The 21211-nt window shown below is 41.3% G+C and overlaps 2 protein-coding genes across 2 annotated transcripts; both read left to right on the forward strand.

Moving 5' to 3' along the window:
* Positions 1–1585: 1585 nt before the first annotated feature.
* On the forward strand, positions 1586–9131 carry LOC117815602 (B-cell receptor CD22-like). The gene is made up of 8 exons (XM_034687411.1): positions 1586–1640; positions 5552–5911; positions 6024–6230; positions 6374–6640; positions 6722–6979; positions 8415–8675; positions 8840–8927; positions 9023–9131. Exons 1-8 carry the CDS (start codon positions 1586–1588, stop codon positions 9129–9131), a joined length of 1605 nt encoding a protein of 534 aa, XP_034543302.1.
* A 9263-nt stretch (positions 9132–18394) lies between these two features.
* On the forward strand, positions 18395–20939 carry LOC117815603 (protein turtle homolog B-like). The gene is made up of 5 exons (XM_034687412.1): positions 18395–18596; positions 19180–19398; positions 19738–20091; positions 20351–20578; positions 20674–20939. Exons 1-5 carry the CDS (start codon positions 18395–18397, stop codon positions 20937–20939), a joined length of 1269 nt encoding a protein of 422 aa, XP_034543303.1.
* Positions 20940–21211: the final 272 nt, after the last annotated feature.

Below are 21211 nucleotides of genomic sequence, written 5' to 3' on the forward strand. Positions count from 1 at the left end.
AGTATTTAGCTAGTTACAGTGGTGAGGAAAAACTTCCTTTTAACAGGCAGAAACCTCAGGCAGAACCAGACTCATGTTAGACAGCCATCATGCCTCGACTGAGTTGGGTCTGGAAAGACAGATAGAGGGGAGTAAGAGAGAGAGGTGATAGTGATGAGACGAGTCGTAGAAGCTGTTGCTGCTGGAGTCCAGCACGTCCGTATCAGCTGGAGTCCAGATCGTCCACAGCAGGAGGACGTCTACGGCAGCTCAGAGGAATCTACGAGACAATGGTGCTCAGGGACTCCAGAAAGGTCTATGGTTAGTAACTTTAATGGGACAGGCAGAGTTAAAGTAAGTGATGAAGGGGTTGGGGGGAAGAAGGTGAGCTAGGATCCCAGTGTCAGTGTGCCAGTTCCCCCGGCAGTCTAGGCCTATAGCAGCATGACAAAAGCTGGTCCAAGCCTGATCCAGCTTAACTATAAGCTTTATCAAAAAGGAAAGTTTTAAGTCTACTCTTAAAAGTGGTAATATGTGCAGACGTGCGCTTTTTGAAAATCACTAGACCAAAGTAAATGTCCCTGTTGCTTCCTGAGTATTGTATTTACCCGACATGACCTTTGTCTCACCCTTGATTGCAATTCACCCACACCTGTTCCCCCCCCCTTTTTTTCCCCCTTTCTTTTCTTTTTCCTTACGTATAAACAACTGTATTAAAGGTCACACGTACACATGTTTTCCCCCCTCCCTTTTTCCTCCCTTATTTTTGAAGAACTATAAAGTATTGATCATCTCTGTCACTCAGCGGAGAACTTCAGATGCTCTTGAGTATGCTGTAACTTCTCTCTCATGCTGCATGAATAAACTCTGTGTGTAAACTTTGATACTGAGTTCGAAGCCTCATTTCTGGTCACTGCTCCGCTGGACGATCACCTCACGGCTGGGTCACCCCACCACAAGTGGCCAGAAGACTGGAGGAAGCACTATAAAAATCTAGTTCATTCACCATTTTTTTTCCTCTCTGTTTTATGAAGATGTGTCCACTCACATGTCAAAGCAGATGAAAATGCATGTGAAAGCATGCCAGGCCAGCAGGTGGTGGAAATGTGTATCCAGTCTGTCACATTTAACACCATTAAAGAACATTCTGCACATGTGTATTGAGTGTCCCAATAAATGTGTGAATCAGGTCATTTAGCCAGCAAAGCCCTGGTTGTACGTCTTTTTGATAACCCTGCTCCATTATCAGCCATGAGGACAAAACATTATATCAAAAGGAAATTAACTAAACGTTAGCAGCAAAGCAGGTTTAGTGCCAACAGGCTGTAACTTGAGTTAATCTCTTGACTTTAAACTGATGTGTTTTTTGAACTGGCCCATCCTTGATGTTAATCAACTAGAGAGGAAGGAAATGTAGTCATGTGACGCCCTGATATCCGTCTTCTGCTCTCTGAAACACATCTGCAAAGACGTCGTGCTTCATCATTGTAAGTTAAATACTTCATCATTAAGTCTGATGCTTTTTATTTTAACTTTAGTGTAGTTACTTCTATAACTCTTTGTGGTTTATTCTCTAAGGTCACAGAGTCAGATGAGAGGAGCAGCGATGAGTTTGACTGCAGCAGTGAGCGGATCTGTCGTCTTCCTTCTCTTCGTGTCAGGTACGCTAAATGTGCAGTTTTTGGTGTATCTCAAACGTGACAGATTTTAGGATTGTCTCTTTTCATCCAGGATTTGTAACTGTTGTTTTTTTTGTTAAGTCTGCTCAGCACTATCACATGCTCTGAACTAAGGGTATTATGGGTGTTATTTGAGGGTGTTTCCATCAGTATTGACGTCTGTTTTTATGTCTTTGTGTTGTAAAAATGTTGCATTATCAATATTAGTGATGGGAATACAGTTCTTTTGGCTGGGCTCACTACAAAGAGCCGGCTCTTTCAGCTCCCATGTGGCTCCTCAGATTTTTTCTTGTTTGAATGACTGTATTACCTAAAATAATGTTAAATGATATGTCAAATGAATTACTAATGTAAAAAAACATACATTATATCAGATGTATTGTGTATCATTTAAAAGGCTTTATTTATATTCTCAACACAGAGCAGAGTTCTACAGAAATTAAATTATAAAGTACAAAAACAAGACTCATCTCAAGTAGACAAAAAGGTCCGATCTCTGATGTCTGTATATTATTTATAAACTTTTGAACACCTTCATTAACAGCAGGTTCCCTTCACTGTCTTTATTCTTCACTTATTGCACTGATGGATAAACAGTTCTAATGTCCATGACCTGGATGACTGAGATCCTTCACAGACACTTCTAATGTGCAGGTTTTTTGTGGACCCAGATTGATGACATTTTCACCTTACACAGTCTACACTCTGCCTTTAAACTGTCTATGCCGTTTAAATGTGTCTAAAGTTTACTGTGTTTCCTGCAGTCACTCGTTTTCACACCTTTCCAGTGCGTTCTCTGTCTGTCGCGCATGTTCTCCCTCTCGTCTCCCTCCTGTTGGTGCTCACTGTGCTGTGTGTGTCTGTAACCCCTCCCCTCCCTGTTCTGCTCAATGTAGACACGTGATTGGTCAAGACGCCACCATGTCTTGACCAATCACGTGAGCCTTTAACAAAAAAAGACGAGAGAAAGAAAAAAAAAAAGGCTCCCATCGTTCACTTCAAAGAGCCGGCTTTTAGACCCGGATCGTTCCAACCAACACATCACTAATCAATATCAAATATAAATGAATAATATGTAGTTAGCTTTAAGGATAGTTCTTATGTTTGTGATGGATTCCTAGTCCTAGTGAAAACAAGTTAAACCATGCAACTAAGTACACATGCTTTTTAATTTCAAGAGCTCTTACCAGCAGCAGAGCGTCTGTGGTTTCTGTGATGAGGTGATAACTTTCTATCAGCAGGAACTTTGTAGATATGTTGAAATGTGCAGCATTCAGAATCAATCTGATTAAAGATTTCAAATTCACAGTTTTCATAAACGCTGAATAAAGTGATCAGATTAAGGTGTGTGTGAACATGCGTCAGTCCTTTTTGAGCTGAAATGTTCTCCAGTTTAATGTGTCTAAAATTACTGAAGAAGATGCTTCCTCCACATGCTCCTCTTAAAAAAAGTTATATTTAAAAGCAAAGCTATTTTGCCACACACCTCTGCATGTCGCTCCCTCCACAAGAGATTGCATTGTCCTCCTCTCATGTGGGTATATGTTTTGAACTTGGTTTATTTTTTTAGAGTCTCTGGTAAGAAAAGTTGTTGACTGCAGATGAATTTTGCTTTGCTGCTCCATTCCAGCAACAACAAGAGTGGAAACTTGTACTAATAGTTTTACCCCAACCAGGAAGACATGACCACATGTCCTAGGTTTTTGTCCGATCAACTCCAAACGATGTGCATTCTATAGTAGACACATTAAAGATGAAAATTTGTCAAACAGAATTTCCTTCATCAAAAATTGTGGGCGTGGCAGAGGGTCAAAGTTGGAGCTTTTTTTGGCAATCTGCCAAAACTTAAAACCTCAGTAACTCACATGCAATGTTGGAGCAGGACCAAATTTCAATATTTTGGTGGTCCCGTGAAAAAACTCCCAAAATTGGCTCATTAGCGCCCCCTTCAGTTTGCAAATTTCAAAAGGCTAGCCCTTCAAGACAGTTGAAGATACATGCATGATATTTGTTTTGCATATGTATCATGCCAAGACCTACAAAAAAGCCTCTTGACGCCATAGTGAAATCCTAACAGGAAGTCAGCCATTTTGATTTGAAATCCTCACACCCGATTCGCAAGGGTACGAAACAGTATTTAAACAGACTTTTCCTACAATTTTGCTCCGATCAAGTCCCAACCATGCACATTCAATAGTAGACGCATTGAGGATGCAATGAAGTCAATGAATGTGGGCGTGGCAGAGGGTCAAAGTTGGAGGTTTTCTTGGCGATCTGCCAAATACTTAAAACCATTATATCTCTCACATACAATGTTAGATCAGGACCAAATCATTCATGCATGATAAGTGTGCACGTCTGAATGCATCTGAATGCAAATATTCACTTATATCTTATAACGCCCCGTACTGGCAACAGGAAATCACGTTTACTTTGTGATGTATAGCTCCTCCTCTTTTGAATGTTACTCATCTAATGTGCTCAGAAAAGCTCTTCACACCTCCATTAAGCATCACTGCTCACACTGTGACCTGTCATTAAGGGGCGTGTCTCTGGTGACGCCTCAAACTATGACGTCTCGCCATGAAACTAAAACATTTATACTTCAATCATACAGCATTCATTCTCATTCAAATTTCAAGGTGCACCCCTCAACACACCTATGGGTTATTTTCTCTGATACAGTCATAGCACCACCTTCTGGAAATACATGGTACCGACTTTTACATACAATCTCAAATCTCTTCCAAATTTGACATATTTCATCGCGGTCCCAGCCTGAACTCATCTACATATTCAGTTTGCTCATAGGACTAGCGCCACTTGTTGGACACAAGAGGTATTTCCTGTAATAAAGTGTTTTTAACTGTCTAGTCAAAAGCAGTACTACAACGTACGCTGTGCTTCAAACTGCACAGGTATGCTCACAGTTTGAGCCGAGGCCTTATTAAGGTCGAGTTTGTCTGTACCTGCAGCACAGTAACGGCTTGTGCGAAGGCAGGTTGTGCTGCACATGAGGCGGTTGTTGCAGGTGTGCGAGGGCTTGTTCCATGCTGCTTGCAGCTTTCATTTAAATTTCCTTTTTTTATTCCAGCCTGTAAACTGCATGATAGGTTACAGCTACAACATAGCATTAAAATCAGGCAAATAATCTTTAGTCAGCACGTGTTTTTGTGACAATTTGGTAAACATGATCTGTAATAGGATGTCTGATGGTTTATGATAGTGAAGCTAGTCAAATATCATATTGATTCACTTTGCATCTTTAACCCTCCTGTTATGTTGTGAGTCAAATTGACCCTTTATACAGTTAAAACATCTAAAAAAAAAATGTAAAAAGTATTTTTTCAATATGAAACGTCTTTGCTTGGCTTAATTGGTGAAATCAACATATAAAATTAAAATGGTTCATTTCACATTTTAGGCAATATATGCCTTCCAAACCAGCTAAAAACAGCCTAAAAATCTGGGCAGCATGTGACAGAGGAGGTGTTTCCTGTAAATGTATCAACATCACTTCATTAAAAAAAAAAATCAAAAAAAAAAAAAAAAATCTATGTCTATTTAGGTCTTTCCAATGTACATTAAAAAAATTTGAATGTGAATTTTCATTAAAAACAAGTGAGTTATCCTCATTGAACCATGATCTGTGAGAATAAAGAACACCATTGCACCAAATATTGATTTAAATGGTTAGTAATGGAGTTAATAATGAGATTAAAAAAAAATGTTTATTGGGATTTTTTCAAAGTTCTGACACTTCTGGATAATTAAACACGCCCCGGGTCAAATTGACCCAGGAACATTATAGCTGTTCCTGAGAAAGGAACATAACAGGAGGGTTTAGTAATGTTTAATTGTTATAAATGTTGTTTCTTTCTCTTTTGTTTCAGTGGTACAGGCTCAGGATGACTGGGGAGTGACTTACCCTTCTCTTCAGATCTGTGCCTTAAAAGGATCCACAGTGGAAATACACAGCACCAACACATATCCATCATCCACAATCCATGACCCGAATATTACAGTTGAGGAAATACTCTGGTTTACAAAACTGAAAGATAAAGAGCCGTTAGACCTGAGGGTGGACTCAGATTACACTGGTCGTGTGCAGTATGTTTGGGATGAACGCATCTGTACTCTGATCATCAAAGACCTGAAAGAGAACGACTCAGCTGAGTACAAATTCAGTGCCAAGACAAACCAACCAAATGGAAATGTTACTGGTGAACCTGGAGTCACTTTGAAAGTCACAGGTGACATTTTCATACCAATCATTCCCACATACTGTAATTATCAAGGAAAGACTGATTCCTTCGTTATTAGCCGTCGTGTATAAAATTGGACTTGTTTTATTCACATTTCTAGATCTGCAGGTGAATGTGTCGGGATCAACAACTCATGCAAGGCTGACGTGTCACAGCAGCTGTGAGGTATCTGATAATCCGTCGTATATTTGGTTCAGAAATGGAAAGGAGATCTACAGAGGCTCTTCTTTTCGAGCCCCTGTCAATGAAGACAACACATATCACTGCGCTCTTCAAGAACATGAAGACTACCCCTCTCCTGCAGTGTGTGAGTTTTCCCTTTCTTAACATAAACTCCACCATACAGTTCATGGATTGAATGTCAACTGTGATATTTTAAAGGAGTTTCTATTCATTTTACACATTTTAAAAGTTTCCATCTCACATGAAAATGCTTGTTTCCTCCTTCAGATCTTCCAAAAGATGCCTATGTGTCACTAAGTCCCTCTGATGACATCGTAGAGAGAGAATCAGTGAATCTCACCTGTAGCAGTGATGCTAACCCAGCAGCAGAGTACACCTGGTACAAGAAGAACAGCCGTAGACAGCATCCTTTAGTGACAATAGTACAACCGAACTTCACATCCATCAAAACCTCTGACTCTGGAGAGTACTTCTGCACAGCTGACAACGGGCTGGGGAGTATAGCCTCTGGATCCGTCTTTATTGATGTGCAATGTGAGTGAAACAGCTCAGTAATAGCAGCAAATAGCTTACAATGTCAATACGATACTAAGACTCCCTTTTTACCCCATTCAGATGCCCCCCAAGAGACTTTGGCGTCAGTGATTCCCTCCTCTGAGATAGTGGAGGGCAGGTCAGTGTATCTGGTGTGTAGCGGTGATGCTAACCCTGCAGCTAGTTATACCTGGTACAAGGAGACAGGAAAACGGAGAAGCAAAGTCTTGCCATCTTACTTCCTTTCTATCAAGTCGTCCGACTCTGGAAAGTATTACTGTGAAGCCGAGAACAAGCTGGGGAACAAGACATCAAGACGCGTCATTATTGATGTGGAATGTGAGTGAAACTGGTCCTTTAAAACGCTACATTAAGATCATAGCTGACAGCGTTTTGAGGCTACCTACTTTTTTCTTTCATTTCAGTTTTGGGTAATTTATGAGTGACCACCTAACGTCAGTGATAAGGCAGCACATTGGCATTAGATGAGTAAAGTTTAATTCATCGGATTTAGTGAGCCGCTACGTGACATCCAACTTGTCGTTTAGGGCATTATTAAAAAGAAGATGACGTTCAACTCTGATCTGTACGGTGCTACATGATGAGGCAGAGCTTAGAGCAATCGGGTGTTTGTCTAGTTTAGGTGTTGCTGTGCTTTCGAGTACTGTTGTCGTCAGTTGCTCCCATAAGCCAAAGGATTTTTAAGGGCGGGGTTGAAAGAGGAAAGAAAGAAAGAAAGAAATGTACTTTATTAATCCCCTGGGGGAAATTCAATTTTTCCACTCATGTTATTTTTTGGTCACGCTACATGCACAGTTTGGTGTATATACATACAATTTAATGCACAAAAATGCAGTGGACATGCACTTAGGGAGAGATGTCAGAGTGAGGATGCTGCCATCAACCAGCGCACCCCTAGCAGTTGGGGGCTCGGTGCCTTGCTCAAGGGCACCTCGGCACTGCCCAAGCAAGAGAACCAGCACCTCTCCAGCCACCAGTCCACCTGCCACACTTCGTCCATGCTGGGACTCGAACCGGCGACCCTCCGGCTGCCAAGCCAAGCCCCCATGAACTGAGCTACTCATGAGCCCAAAAGGGGGGCATGATGAAGAATGGGAGCCTTCTTAGCCTAACCCTGCCCCTTACAATGCGGCAACAGCTTCTACGACTCATCTCATCACTATCACCTCTCTCTCTTACTCTCCTCTATCCCTCTTTCAAGACCCAACTCGGTCGAGGCATGATGGCTGTCTAACATGGGTCTGGTTCTGCCTGAGGTTTCTGCCTGTTAAAAGGAAGTTTGTCCTCGCCACTGTAACTAGCTAAATACTGCGATGTGCAATGCTCATGATGGATTAAGGTGGGGTCATACAAATAAAGATTGATTGATGATTGATTGATTTGCAATGGTAAAGAAGGCAGATCTGTTACAGCCAGAGCATCTTTGCAAGAGCGTACAGTTTGCTACTACTAATGAATGTAAACAGGAACAGACAGAGAAGGAAACCAGATACAGGCGGTCCTTTAAGCTTGGAAAGTTAGAATAAATGTATGACTCTACCTTAGTGGGGCCTCCGGAACTGGGACGCTTGCACTCAGGAAACACTCGTTACGCAACTTCACTGTCTCTTTAAGACTTCTCGTGTTCAGCATGAATGTGATTGAAGTGATAAGATGCTATCGTTGCAGCCTTGGTGTTAGGCCCTTTTGCATTTTATACAAAAGATTAAAATGCCTATATCGTGTCAAATCGAAGAATTGTTTCCCCCTCCAGATGCTCCAAGGCTTCCCTCTGTGTCAGTGAGTCCCTCTGCTGTGATAGTGGAGGGCAGTTCAGTGATTCTGACCTGTAGCAGTGATGCTAACCCAGCTGCTGGTTACACCTGGTACAAGGAGAATGAAGACAAACCAAAAGCATCAGGACAGATCTTCAACATTAGTAACTTCAGAGCTAACAACAGTGGGAATTACTACTGTGAAGCCCACAATAAGAGAGGGCGTCATAGCTTCAACTTCCGTCTGACTGTAGCTTCAGGTAAGCTAATAGTTGAATTGTTTTCACCTGCATCAGACCAGATTCACGTGTTTCTATGTACGATCTTATAACTGAGGAACAGACGAGTTAACACAAAGTATGAAAAGGATATATCATATTTATCCTGCCCGTCAAGAGCCTCATACTGCTCTTTTTATTTCTAGGGATCTCAACATTCAAAATAAATATCACCAGGTTAATGCTGTTGGTCTTGGTGTTGATTCCTCTGCTTCTCCTGCTTCTGTGGATGAGGTGAAACTTAAGAAATCATCAATTCAATCACGTCTCTTTTATCATTTTCATCACATGCTTTGCTTCAAGGTTCACGACTTTGTTGTTTTTTTTAGTCGATCCTGGATGAAGAAAACTCTGAGCTCTGCAACTGAACCGGCTGATCCTCCAGAAATGATAGAGGTGAGAGAGACAGAAGTGATGAAGATGCAAAAAAGCATTTAAGATTTAAATGAAACGTTCAGAGTAATTGAATGAATAAGATTGAATATCTTTTAGAATAGATTTTAAGATTATTTTATTGGTTTTTAAAGCTCTTAATGGTCTTGGCCCTTCTTATTTATCAGATTTGCTTTTATCATATGAGCCAGTGAGAGCCCTCAGGTCTTCAGGTAGTGGACTTTTAATTGTACCAAACGTAAAAACTAAGACCCACGGTGAGGCAGCTTTTTATTATCACGGCCCACGCCTGTGGAACACCCTGCCTGAGGATCTGAGGGCTGCACAGAGCATAAATATTTTTAAAGGCAAACTCAAGACCGACCTTTTTAGTTTTGCTTTTAAACTAAGTTTTATTTTTATTCTTAACAGTTTTATCAATTTATTTATTTATTTATTTTAAGTCTCACATCTTATTTTTTTTTTAATGGTTTAATATTTTAGTCTTTTATCATCTTAGAAATGTATTTTACTTTGGTGATTTTAATTTCCTGTTTTGAGTTTTAACATCTTATTTTACCTCCAGTGTTTCCTCATTAAGATAACATGAGAGCGTTTCCTCAGTTCGTTCAGCAAATTATTTAGATTTTTTATTTATTTATTTTATTGTTTTTATTACTATTGTTGCATATTGTGTTGTTAACCTTAGTATTGTGGGGTGGGTTTGGGGTCGGGGCTAGGGGTGGGATCTATTTCTTAATTTATTCTATTTTGAGTTGTTTTTCTTGTACAGCACTTTGTGTTACAATGTCATTGTATGAAAAGCGCTCTATAAATAAAGTCTGATTGATTGATTGATATATTTCTAAAATAACTCTCATCCTCTGTCATCAGTTAACCTCTGGGCCAAAGTGTGAGAACACCGCACACATTGAAGACGGAGAGGAGCAGGACGACGTGGTGTGAGGTTCAGTCAGGTCAGAGCCTCCTGGATAAAGCAAGCAGACTTCAGATTCATGGTCACAATTCGAACTATAACTTTATTTTTTTTCATGATTTCCTTCAGATGCGTTTGAGACAGAGGCGGGACAGTGGATTGTAGAGCGAGGCTGACGGCCAAATTCCACCAGATCCATGTGCGGTCCGTCTCTGATCCGTCACAGCACCGGATCTGATAGGTTTCTATTCTAGTCAATGTGTTAAAGGGGACATATCGCGCTTTTTTCATCAACATTTATTGGTCTAAGAGGTCCCCAAAACATGTCTTTAAAGTTTATGCTCAAAAAAACACTTTGAAATCAGATTTTGGCATGCCTGAAGAGTCCTCTTCTTCATTCTTCATCAGAACACTCTGTTTTCCCTCTGACCACGCCCCCTCCGGAAGTGGATGTGCCTCGGCTCTCCAGCACGTTGATGTAATGTTTACATGTTGGCTGAATATACACGGCTGCTCAGAGATCGCGTTACTTCAGCCCTCTGAATCTGATCCTGACGGAGAGGCGCCTGTAGCAGGACCTTTCTGAAGGATTGGTCACAGATTTAGTGTTTCTTGTTGTTTTATTTATCAGTATGTCGACGTGTGTCTTGGTACACAGCTACAGCTACAGCTATGAACATGTAGCTATGTGGCTATGCTAACTAGCGCTAGCACTTATCCATGATAAATAAAAATCATCCACTAGATCTTCAAATCTGCAGACGTGGGGAGTAAAACCGACCTCTGCCAGAAAGGCAGCAGGACCTTTTCTGAAGGATTGGTCACAGATTCTGTGTTTCTTGTTGTTTTATTTGTCAGTATGTCGACGTGTGTCTTGGTACACAGCTACAGCTACGACATGTAGCTATGTAGCTATGCTAACTAGCGCTAGCACTTATCCATGATAAATAAAAATCATCCACTAGATCTTCAAATCTGCAGACGTGGGGAGTAAAACCGACCTTTGTGTTTATTAAGACAGCCTACAACTAACATGCCTCCCTCCTAAGCTCCTTGTTAGCACACATTTGTGCAGGTAATGAAAAACAGAGGAGGGGATTCAGTATTATTTTATACAGTCTATGGGCTGAACAAGCTCCGAGCTCTGACTCCGTGACAGACCGGATATTGTTGTTACGTAACAGAAACACGGAAGTCTGAAACGGCTCGTTTCACACACATTTACAGAAAGATGTAGAAATCAAAACAGGGACAGAATGGATTTTTTTCATTCTCGGGGGGTTTGTAGACATGCCAGGGACACATATTTCAGGTAAAGAACCATTAAAAAGTCAATTTTGCATGATATGTCACCTTTAACTTCCACTGGATCCGCTCCATTGCGTTCTGAAGTCAGGCACCAAAACAAAATGAAAACATCTGGTTAATTTTAAGAATAAAACACTCTGTGTTGTCACCAGATCGTATTTCACTTAACTACAACAACAAACCGTCATGATGAGAGGAGCCAGGCCTGGAGTCAACAGGTCAGAGGTTTTCAGAGGACCATGAATGAGAAGAGGAGGAGGAGAATCCTTGATTCAATAATTCAGGGAAATACCTTGCTCACATGAAAACACAGCTGGTTGTTGTTGACAGATGAGAGAGCATGGAGCCGGACCACAGCGGATCGGAGACAGACCGGACACGGATCTGGTGGAAGTCCAATATAAGGAGGATTTGGGGGAACCAAAATGAAGAAATCTTTCAACCAAACCAGATACCTGACGTAAAATGTCCACATTTTGTTCTGAATTCAACCCTTCAACTAAATCAACTTAGAAGTGGAACTATGCAACAACTTGAACTGAACATTTAGAATACAAAAGAGTAAGCAGGAATAATTAGTCGTGTGTTAACGGGATGTGATGTAATCCTGATTCTTGCATGATGTTGTAGGACTACACTGAAGAAGCCTGAAATTAAGACACATGAGGCAAAGGTGCCTCTGAAAGCTGTATGTAAATACTGATCGTAACCGAAAACAATCAACAGTAGTGATGATAGCACTGGATTGGTCTGATTGGTTGTGGCTATTTCAGTCATTAAAGTAGGTTTTCTTTATAACTAACTTCAGTTATATTCACTTTTTGCAATATGTGCAGTCATGCTTTCTTGGCATATTAGTCAAGCGTTAGTCTTTTGAGTTCATTTGATCAAATGTGTAAATAGATTAAATTAATAGTATGCTTTAAAGCTCCTGTGAGGAGTTTTTAACTGTTTATGTAACAGACTTAAAAATTAATATTGATGTCTCTTTATGAGCTTTAAAAGCAATCAAGATCATCAGGAATGAGGCTGATCATTTTTATAACGTTATTTTTAATGCCTAAAGCTGCTGTCGCGGGGTAGCCTCTGTGTTGCAAAATTGTATTCACCAATCTTCATTCTTCTACCCTTATCTCATCCATTTATCCCATGCTGGTGTTATTATGTAACCATTAACATTGTAACCATATTACCTGTTCATTATGCAAATAAATACTCCATCTACAAGTCACTGTCTGTGCGTACTCTTTCCAAAAAGAATCCACATCACTGATGGAGAGTTTAATAGCTCAGATTATGTAATAGTTTGCTCCAAACTGATACTATAAAGTAAAAAGGTTGTATTTTCTGTCAAATGATTTGGTGCAATTCATAGTTCAGAAGCGATCATTTGCTCCTTATTTTAAATTTTTTTTAATTCAAAAAGTTGTGTTGAAATATTAAAGTGACAAGTCTGTTAATCTTTTCTTTAATCTGACCCTTCACATGTTTCTCTTTCCTCCACAATAAGATATGAGTTTTTACAAGCGTCATCTTGTTTATCAGCCACCAGAGGGAGTAAATCCTGTCACACATCACCCAGCACCCTAGAGTGAGACTTGTTTAAAGACGCTCTCTTTAAGCATCTTGCACTGAAGTGATTCTTAATATTTCTGGGGCTGTTTAATTTCGTTAATAATTCATCAGCTGACTTGTTTTGTCATCTCTAAAGTTGCGATAGAGATAGTGTGATAGTGCTTAGGTCTCAGGTAGTGGGAGGTTGCTTAAGTCTGAGGTAGTGGGAGGTTGCTTTAGTCTGAGATAGTGAGAGGTTGGTTTGGTCTGAGATAGTGAGATGTTGGTTTGGTCTGAGGTAGTGAGAGGTTGCTTTAGTCTGAGATAGTGAGAGGTTGGTTTGGTCTGAGATAGTGAGAGGTTGCTTTAGTCTGAGGTAGTTGGAGGTTGCTTTAGTCTGAGATAGTGAGAGGTTGCTTTAGTCTGAGATAGTGAGAGGTTGGTTTAGTCTGAGATAGTGAGAGGTTGGTTTAGTCTGAGATAGTGAGAGGTTTCTTTGGTCTGAGATAGTGGGAGGTTGGTTTGGTCTGAGATAGTGAGAGGTTGGTTTGGTCTGAGATAGTGAGAGGTTGCTTTAGTCTGAAGTAGTGGGAGGTTGGTTTGGTCTGAGATAGTGCTTTGGTCTGAGGTAGTGGGAGGTTGCTTTAGTCTAAGGTAGTGCTTTGGTCTGAGGTAGTGGGAGGTTGCTTTGTACTGAGGTAGTGGGAGGATGGTTTGGTCTGATGTAGTGGGAGGTTGCTTTAGTCTAAGTTAGTGGGAGGTTGGTTTAGTCTAAGTTAGTGGGAGGTTGGTTTAGTCTAAGTTAGTGGGAGGTTGGTTTGGTCTGAGGTAGTGAGAGGTTGCTTTAGTCTAAGTTAGTGGGAGGTTGGTTTGGTCTGAGATAGTGGGAGGCTGCTTTAGTCTGAGGTAGTGGGAGGTTGGTTTAGTCTAAGTTAGTGGGAGGTTGGTTTGGTCTGAGATAGTGAGAGGTCTGAGGAAGCGAGAGGTTGCTATGGTCTGAGATAGTGAGAGGTCTGCGGTAGTGGGAGGTTGGTTTGGTCTGAGGTAGTGGGAGGTTGCTTTAGTCTGAGATAGTGAGAGGTTGCTTTAGTCTGAGGTAGTGGGAGGTTGCTTTAGTCTGAGGTAGTGAGAGGTTGGTTTGGTCTGAGGTAGTGGGAGGTTGCTTTAGTCTGTTCAACCCCAGCATCTTTTTTTAAAACTACATTTGGTTTAAATGTCGAATTTAAAAACACGACTGCAGGGTAGTGTATGTGCTGAAAGTTCAGCCTCTGTTAATACACAGTACAGAGCGAACACAGGAAGAGACTGACTGCAGGCAGGTTTCTACTGAAGTCACAACAGGGGACAAACAGGAAGTGGGTGACCACAGCTGCAGTCCTGCTAGCAGGTGTGAAAATATGAACACCTCTTTAACTGGGTCTAAAAAGACTTATTCTTTTCATTATGTCTAAAATCATACTTGTTTTCAAGTTCAAAAGAAACAAACCAGAAATTAAAGAAATATAAAACCTAAAATAGTAACATGATTAAGATGAGTCTTGCATCTTGAGTAGTTTTGCAGACATTGTGAATGTGATATATCATGGATCATTATGTTATGGTTGAAAGTAAGATAATAATATTTAATAGTATTGTTAAGGTGTTAGTGGGAGGTTGCTTTAGTCTGAGATAGTGGGAGGTTGCTTTAGTCTGAGGTAGTTGGAGGTTGCTTTGGTCTGAGGTAGTGGGAGGTTGCTTTGGTCTGAGGTAGTGAGAGGTCTGAGGTAGTGGGAGGTTGGTTTGGTCTGAGATAGTGAGAGGTTGCTTTGGTCTGAGGTAGTGAGAGGTCTGAGGTAGTGGGAGGTTGGTTTGATCTGAGGTAGTGAGAGGTCTGAGGTAGTGGGAGGTTGGTTTGGTCTGAGATAGTGAGAGGTTGCTTTGGTCTGAGGTAGTGGAGGGTTGGTTTGGTCTGAGATAGTGAGAGGTTGGTTTGGTCTGAGGTAGTGGAAGGTTGGTTTGAAGGTTGGTTTGAAGTTGGTCTGAGATAGTGAGAGGTTGCTTTGGTCTGAGGTAGTGAGAGGTTGCTTTAGTCTGAGGTAGTTGGAGGTTGCTTTGGTCTGAGGTAGTGGGAGGTTGCTTTGGTCTGAGGTAGTGAGAGGTCTGAGGTAGTGGGAGGTTGGTTTGGTCTGAGATAGTGAGAGGTTGCTTTGGTCTGAGGTAGTGAGAGGTCTGAGGTAGTGGGAGGTTGGTTTGGTCTGAGGTAGTGAGAGGTCTGAGGTAGTGGGAGGTTGGTTTGGTCTGAGATAGTGAGAGGTTGCTTTGGTCTGAGGTAGTGGAGGGTTGGTTTGGTCTGAGATAGTGAGAGGTTGGTTTGGTCTGAGGTAGTGGAAGGTTGGTTTGAAGGTTGGTTTGAAGTTGGTCTGAGATAGTGAGAGGTTGCTTTGGTCTGAGGTAGTGAGAGGTCTGAGGTAGTGGGAGGTTGCTTTTGTATGAGGAAGCGAGAGGTTGCTCTGGTGTTCTCACCGTAGTGCGTCTGCATAAGCACAACATTCTTCTACTGTACAGTGTGTCTCACTTGCAAATTTCAGTTTGCAGTTGTTGTCAATGGGCCTCTGTTCAACCCCAGCATCTTTTTTTAAAACTACATTTGGTTTAAATGTCGAATTTAAAAACACGACTGCAGGGTAGGGTATGTGCTGAAAGTTCAGCCTCTGTTAATACACAGTACAGAGCGAACACAGGAAGAGACTGACTGCAGGCAGGTTTCTACTGAAGTCACAACAGGGGACAAACAGGAAGTGGGTGACCACAGCTGCAGTCCTGCTAGCAGGTGTGAAAACATGAACACCTCTTTAACTGGGTCTAAAAAGACTTATTCTTTTCATTATGTCTAAAATCATACTTGTTTTCAAGTTCAAAAGAAACAAACCAGAAATTAAAGAAATATAAAACCTAAAATAGTAACATGAGTAAGATGAGTCTTGCATCTTGAGTAGTTTTGCAGACATTGTGAATGTGATATATCATGGATCATTATGTTATGGTTGAAAGTAAGATAATAATATTTAATAGTATTGTTAAGGTGGTGGGTTGTGTATGATGAAGTTCAGTGACAGCAGTCTACATGAAGATACTGAAGTCATCTTTGTAACCTGCGTTTGGTGTGTGCTTCACAAAGACGATCGAAACTGTGAAGAGGGAGGAAGTGGGGTGTATTTTAACAGCCCATCTCTGTCTCCTGCTCACACGCCTGACCATAAACGAGCGTAACAAGTCAAGACAACTCTGAACTGGAAGCATCTGATGCGATACATCTTGTGGATTTTTATCAATCTTCTTTTATGTTAATAGCTTTTGAACCCACACAGAGGTGAAAGGAGAAGCTATGAGTTCAACAGCAACTAAGAGTGGATTAGTCATCTTCCTTCTCTCTATAACAGGTAACGACGTCTCCATTTTCAAATCAAATCTGAAGAGGAAGTCTTTTAAGCCTTTGTCTTTGCTGAAGTCTCTGTAAGCTGACTCAATGCATCTTTAGAACAAGTTTTATAGCTGATAAAAGTCCTCAGATAAGCCTTTTTTATAGACAAAAAATAGGTTGTGTGTTTTTTATGGCAGCAGTTTATAAAAGTTTTATCTCAAGCCACTTTACAATAAGAGCAGGTCAAGACTGTACTCTTTTTTATATTATTCACAGAGACCCAATATTAATTCATCATGGTAAAGGAACTTTGCAACATTTAGCAACGAACAACGGAGAGGAGAAACTTTGTTTAACAGACAGAAACCTCGAGCAGAACCAGACGCATGTTTAACACTCACCTGCTGCAGCTGTGTCGAGCTTACAGGAAGAGAGACGAATAGAGACACGAAAATAGAGGAACAACAAAAGAAACCACAACAACAGATACAACACATTCATGGCTACAATGGCAACATAGTAAAAGTCAAAAGTATGAGTGGTATAAGCAGGAACAGGAAGTATGACAATCCACTGATCAGCCTGTTAGAAACATCAACCACTATCATGCTGTTAAAACAGGAAGGAGTGATAATGTTGATAATATCAGCTAAGGTTGAGCAGCTGTAAGATGCATTAACATTTACAGTAATGATACTAAAGGTAAGACTGATATTTATATTTGTAGCAGCTGAAGTCAGGCACGACCAACAGGCCATCTTTAGCAACGATCCAGAAGAACCTCAAGAACTCCTGGGAAGATCTAAAGTAACTCTAAAGGGACACGGAGTTTCAAAGTTATTGACATACAAACAGATAGAGGAGAGAGAGACAGGAGCTTAGTGTGCTAGTTCCCTGGCAGTCTAAGCCTATAGCAGCATAACTATGAGCTAGTTCAAGCCTTAGCCAGCTCTAACTATAAGCTTTACAAAAACGAAAGTTTTAAGTATACTCTCAAAAGTAGAGAGGGTGTCTGCCTCCCAGACCCTGACTGGTAGATGATTCCAAAGGAGAGGGTCCTGATAACTGAAGGCTCTACCTCCCATACTACTTTTAGAGACTTTTGACAAACGTTAATAAGTTTGTAAGAAATATAAAAAAGTGTAGACACAGATACAAACTAAAATCATTATTTATTATTTAAAAAAATGTCTAATTAGTAACAGAAAAAGACAGACAGTGAGGACAGCTCAAATCCCTAGCAGTCTAAGCCTATAGCAGTACAACAAAGGGGCTAGTCCAAGTCTACAAACCAGAGTCAGCCCTGTCTATAACCTTTATAAAAAAAGGAAAGTTTTAAACCTTTTATGGCAAGCACAGACAAAGAAGTGCAAAGGAGTGTAGTTGGGACAAATATGACCTGTTTTGGTCCTGCCACCTTTTTCTCGAGAGTACAAGTTCTCAGACGTGTGGGAGAATCTTTAGAGACATGTAAGAACAGGGTGATAATAATGGATAGCAATAATCCAGCATTGAAGTCACACATCGGATTCTGCAGAAAAATGCATGATCTGTCAGAACAGGACTGGAGCTCAGTATCATCAGGGTCTGGCTTCTGTTTGTAGTCCTCGTAGTGATGTTGGCTACAGCGATTCAGCAGGCTTGAGCATTAATACAGCCTGTATGTGAATCAAAATGGGCAGAAACAATCTGCCATGATGCTTCTCTGCACCCATCAGCAGTCATCTAACCACAGTTTAGTTCTAACGCTTGTCTATTAATAGATATCTGCATGCAACAAACACAGGATGTCCCTAGAAGTTGGTAGATGCTTCCGGATTGAGAAGTACCACATGCATGGTCTAGGTTTCCAGCATGTTTCTAAGACAGGATGGGCCTGAGTTCTTTTCTCTTATCATGATTTACATCAGCCTCCATAAACAATCAAAATGAATAGTCAAGGTCATGATTATAGTTTCTAATCTGCTTTCTGTTACAGTGGTACACGGTCAGCATGGCTCAGGAGTGACTTACTCTTCTACTCAGATCTGTGCCCCTAAAGGATCAACGGTGGACATACCTTGCACCTACACATATCAACCCAGATGGAATGAGCGTGCTGTGGTTGTTGAAGCTTTCTGGTTCAGAGAAATGAATGGAAATGACCCTGTGGACCTGAGATCAGACTCAAACTACACAGGTCGTGTGGAGTATCACTTTCATGTGAACGGCTGCACTCTGAGAATCAAAGACCTGAGAGAGAGCGACTCAGCTGAGTACAAGTTCACACTGAGAACAAACAAACCGGATCAGAGCTTGACTGGGTCACCTGGAGTTTCTTTGTCTGTCACAGGTAAGATCTTTAACTGAGTGTCCTTATGAAGATCTAAGCTCATCTAAAGCACAGATATAGGTGACAGACTGAACCAGCTGTCTTAGTACCCTGATCTAGTCTTGGTTCTGGTATTCAGACAGCTGTTTGTGCTGGTCCTGACGATGGCATCACACTGAAATGACTGAATCATAAGAGGTGCCTTTTAGATCAGAGTACTCTCATCGTATCAACCAACACGAACTGAAAAGCACAGAAGCACAGTTCAGTTGTACAATTTGTTGAACAGATTTTCCTAAAAAAGCACACCTCAAGTGTTTTCATGCTGCAACTAACAGCTCTGATTATGATTAAAACCACTTACAAATGCTAACACATTGCATACCTATATAAGATGTAAACATAGACTCTGTGGTCTGCAGTTTTGAAGCCTAAGGTATGATGGCCAGATCTTGGATAAGATAAGAGGGTGGATATCAAAGAGTTAGCAGACATTAGGCATAGACATCAGACATGTAACTAAGCAGTGTTGTTCCTTTACAGTCACCAGAATATCTTTTTACTGTTAATCAAAGATTTTTTTTATCCTGGCTCAAACATCCAGCTCTACAGGTGCAGGTGACCAAAGTTGACTGGAATGCTGGCACTGCAGAGCTGAAGTGTCACAGCAGCTGCAGTCCAACTGGTCAGCTGTCCTACATCTGGTTCAAGAACGGAGAGAAGATTCAGACAGAAACATCTTCGGTTTCAGGATCCTTTGATTCTTTAAACAGCTACACCTGTGCTCTGAAAGGACATGAGGATTCTCCTTCTCCTCCAGTGTGTGAGTTTAACATCACCACCTGCTGGTGCCTGGAACCGGACTGTTTACTTTGACTGCTCACAATTCAGCAGCAGCCGGTGGCTCAATAATCTCTGAGAGTTTTAGTGGAGAGTTATAGTTAATGTCCTGTGAGAATGTGAGATGTGTTGTTTTTAAAAAACACAACTAAAAAGTTTGACTGCTAACAGCCAGTGACTGTTTCCTCTTAGCTTTGCTTTAACAATACAAGCTTGAGCATGAATTTAAAACATGTGCATTAACAACCATTTAGCAGGTCTACATGTGAAGGTAATTTATTTTTCCAACACAAAATCAAAAAGACTTTCTTTATTATTTTAGGTGTCTATGGTGGATCCTGCAACAGGGTGATGTACAACAAGAGGAGGATCTGTGCCCTAAAAGGCTCATCAGTCAACATTTCATGCACATACTACAGTCATTGGGCTCCTAATTCAGTCTTTTGGTTCAGTCCTGCACGTAGTCATCACTGGCAGACTCAAACACAGCCTGAGGACCTAAAAGCAGACTCCCAGTATGCAGGCCGTGTTCAGGTCTTTGAAACACAGAGACGACGCTCCACTCTGATCATCTCTGACCTGAGAGAGAGCGATTCAGCAGAGTATCGCTTTAAGTTCAAACGACTGAACTCGGAATGGGGGAACAGTTTCCCTGGTACAACTCTGACTGTCACAGGTACTGAAGAACACACCTGGTACAGCAGCACCATGCAAGCTTTTACCACCTTCTATTAAGGCTCCTTTCCCTCAGTTTTGATTATTAAGCTGAATACACTTCACTCATGACAAATTCTTTGATTCTATGATTCAAACTTTTGTTTGTGTTTGTTGAAGTCACTGAAGTCTTGAACTAAGACGCTCTAACTACAAAGATTACAATGTAAGCACTGTCACAGTCATCTGTTGATATGTTGTGTTGTTCCTCATGTGTCCAGCTCTGCAGGTGCAGGTAACCTCAGTAACAGTCCACCAGGATTACACTGAAGCAGTGCTGAGGTGTCACACCAGCTGCTCTCCTGCTGGTGACATGTCATACATCTGGTTTAAGAATGGAAAGGAAATCCAGAATGAGGAAAAGTCCTCTCATGAGGACCGGTTTTCCCCAGGAGACTTCATCTCTTGTGCTGTGAAAGGACTTGAGAAGTCTGTCTCTCCCTCAGTGTGTGAGTTTGCTCTGCTTTCTGAGAACTGTTTTCTTTGCATCACAGCATTAAGGGCATCTGGGTCTTATATTTGTTTCTCCACCTTCCTACTTTAGATGCTCTGAAGGCTCCCTCTGTGTCTGTAAATCCTCCTGGTGAAATAACGGAGGGCAGTTCAGTCACTCTGAACTGTAGCAGTGATGCTAACAGAGAAGCTAACTACACCTGGCTCAAGAGGAACCAAACACTGCCCAGAGAAGAACCACAGCTTGTCTTCAGTTCCATCCAGCCCTCTGACTCTGGAGAGTATCGCTGTACATCTGAGAACGAGCTGGGAAAGAGAACATCTGAACCCGTCTTCATTGATGTCAAATGTGAGTAAAAAACAAACAACCTACAAGTCTGAATGATGAGGTTATAAATTCAGTTTTGGGGGGGGTAGGTGCTAGAGTAGGTAGCATCACTGTTGTCATTACCTGGAGCTTGCATGTACGGAGCCTGGGTCTGTTGAACGTGGCAGTACTGCATGGGTTGGGTTATTAAACTGGGGTGGATGCTGGTGGATGCTGGTGGATGCTGGCATGGAGTGGGGTTGCTCTGGGACGCCAGAGTTATCTGTTTGGTGTCTCCGAGGTGTCATGGGCCTGAATAAAG

This window comes from Notolabrus celidotus, chromosome 7 (genome assembly GCF_009762535.1).
Source record: "Notolabrus celidotus isolate fNotCel1 chromosome 7, fNotCel1.pri, whole genome shotgun sequence".
Taxonomy (NCBI): domain Eukaryota; kingdom Metazoa; phylum Chordata; class Actinopteri; order Labriformes; family Labridae; genus Notolabrus; species Notolabrus celidotus.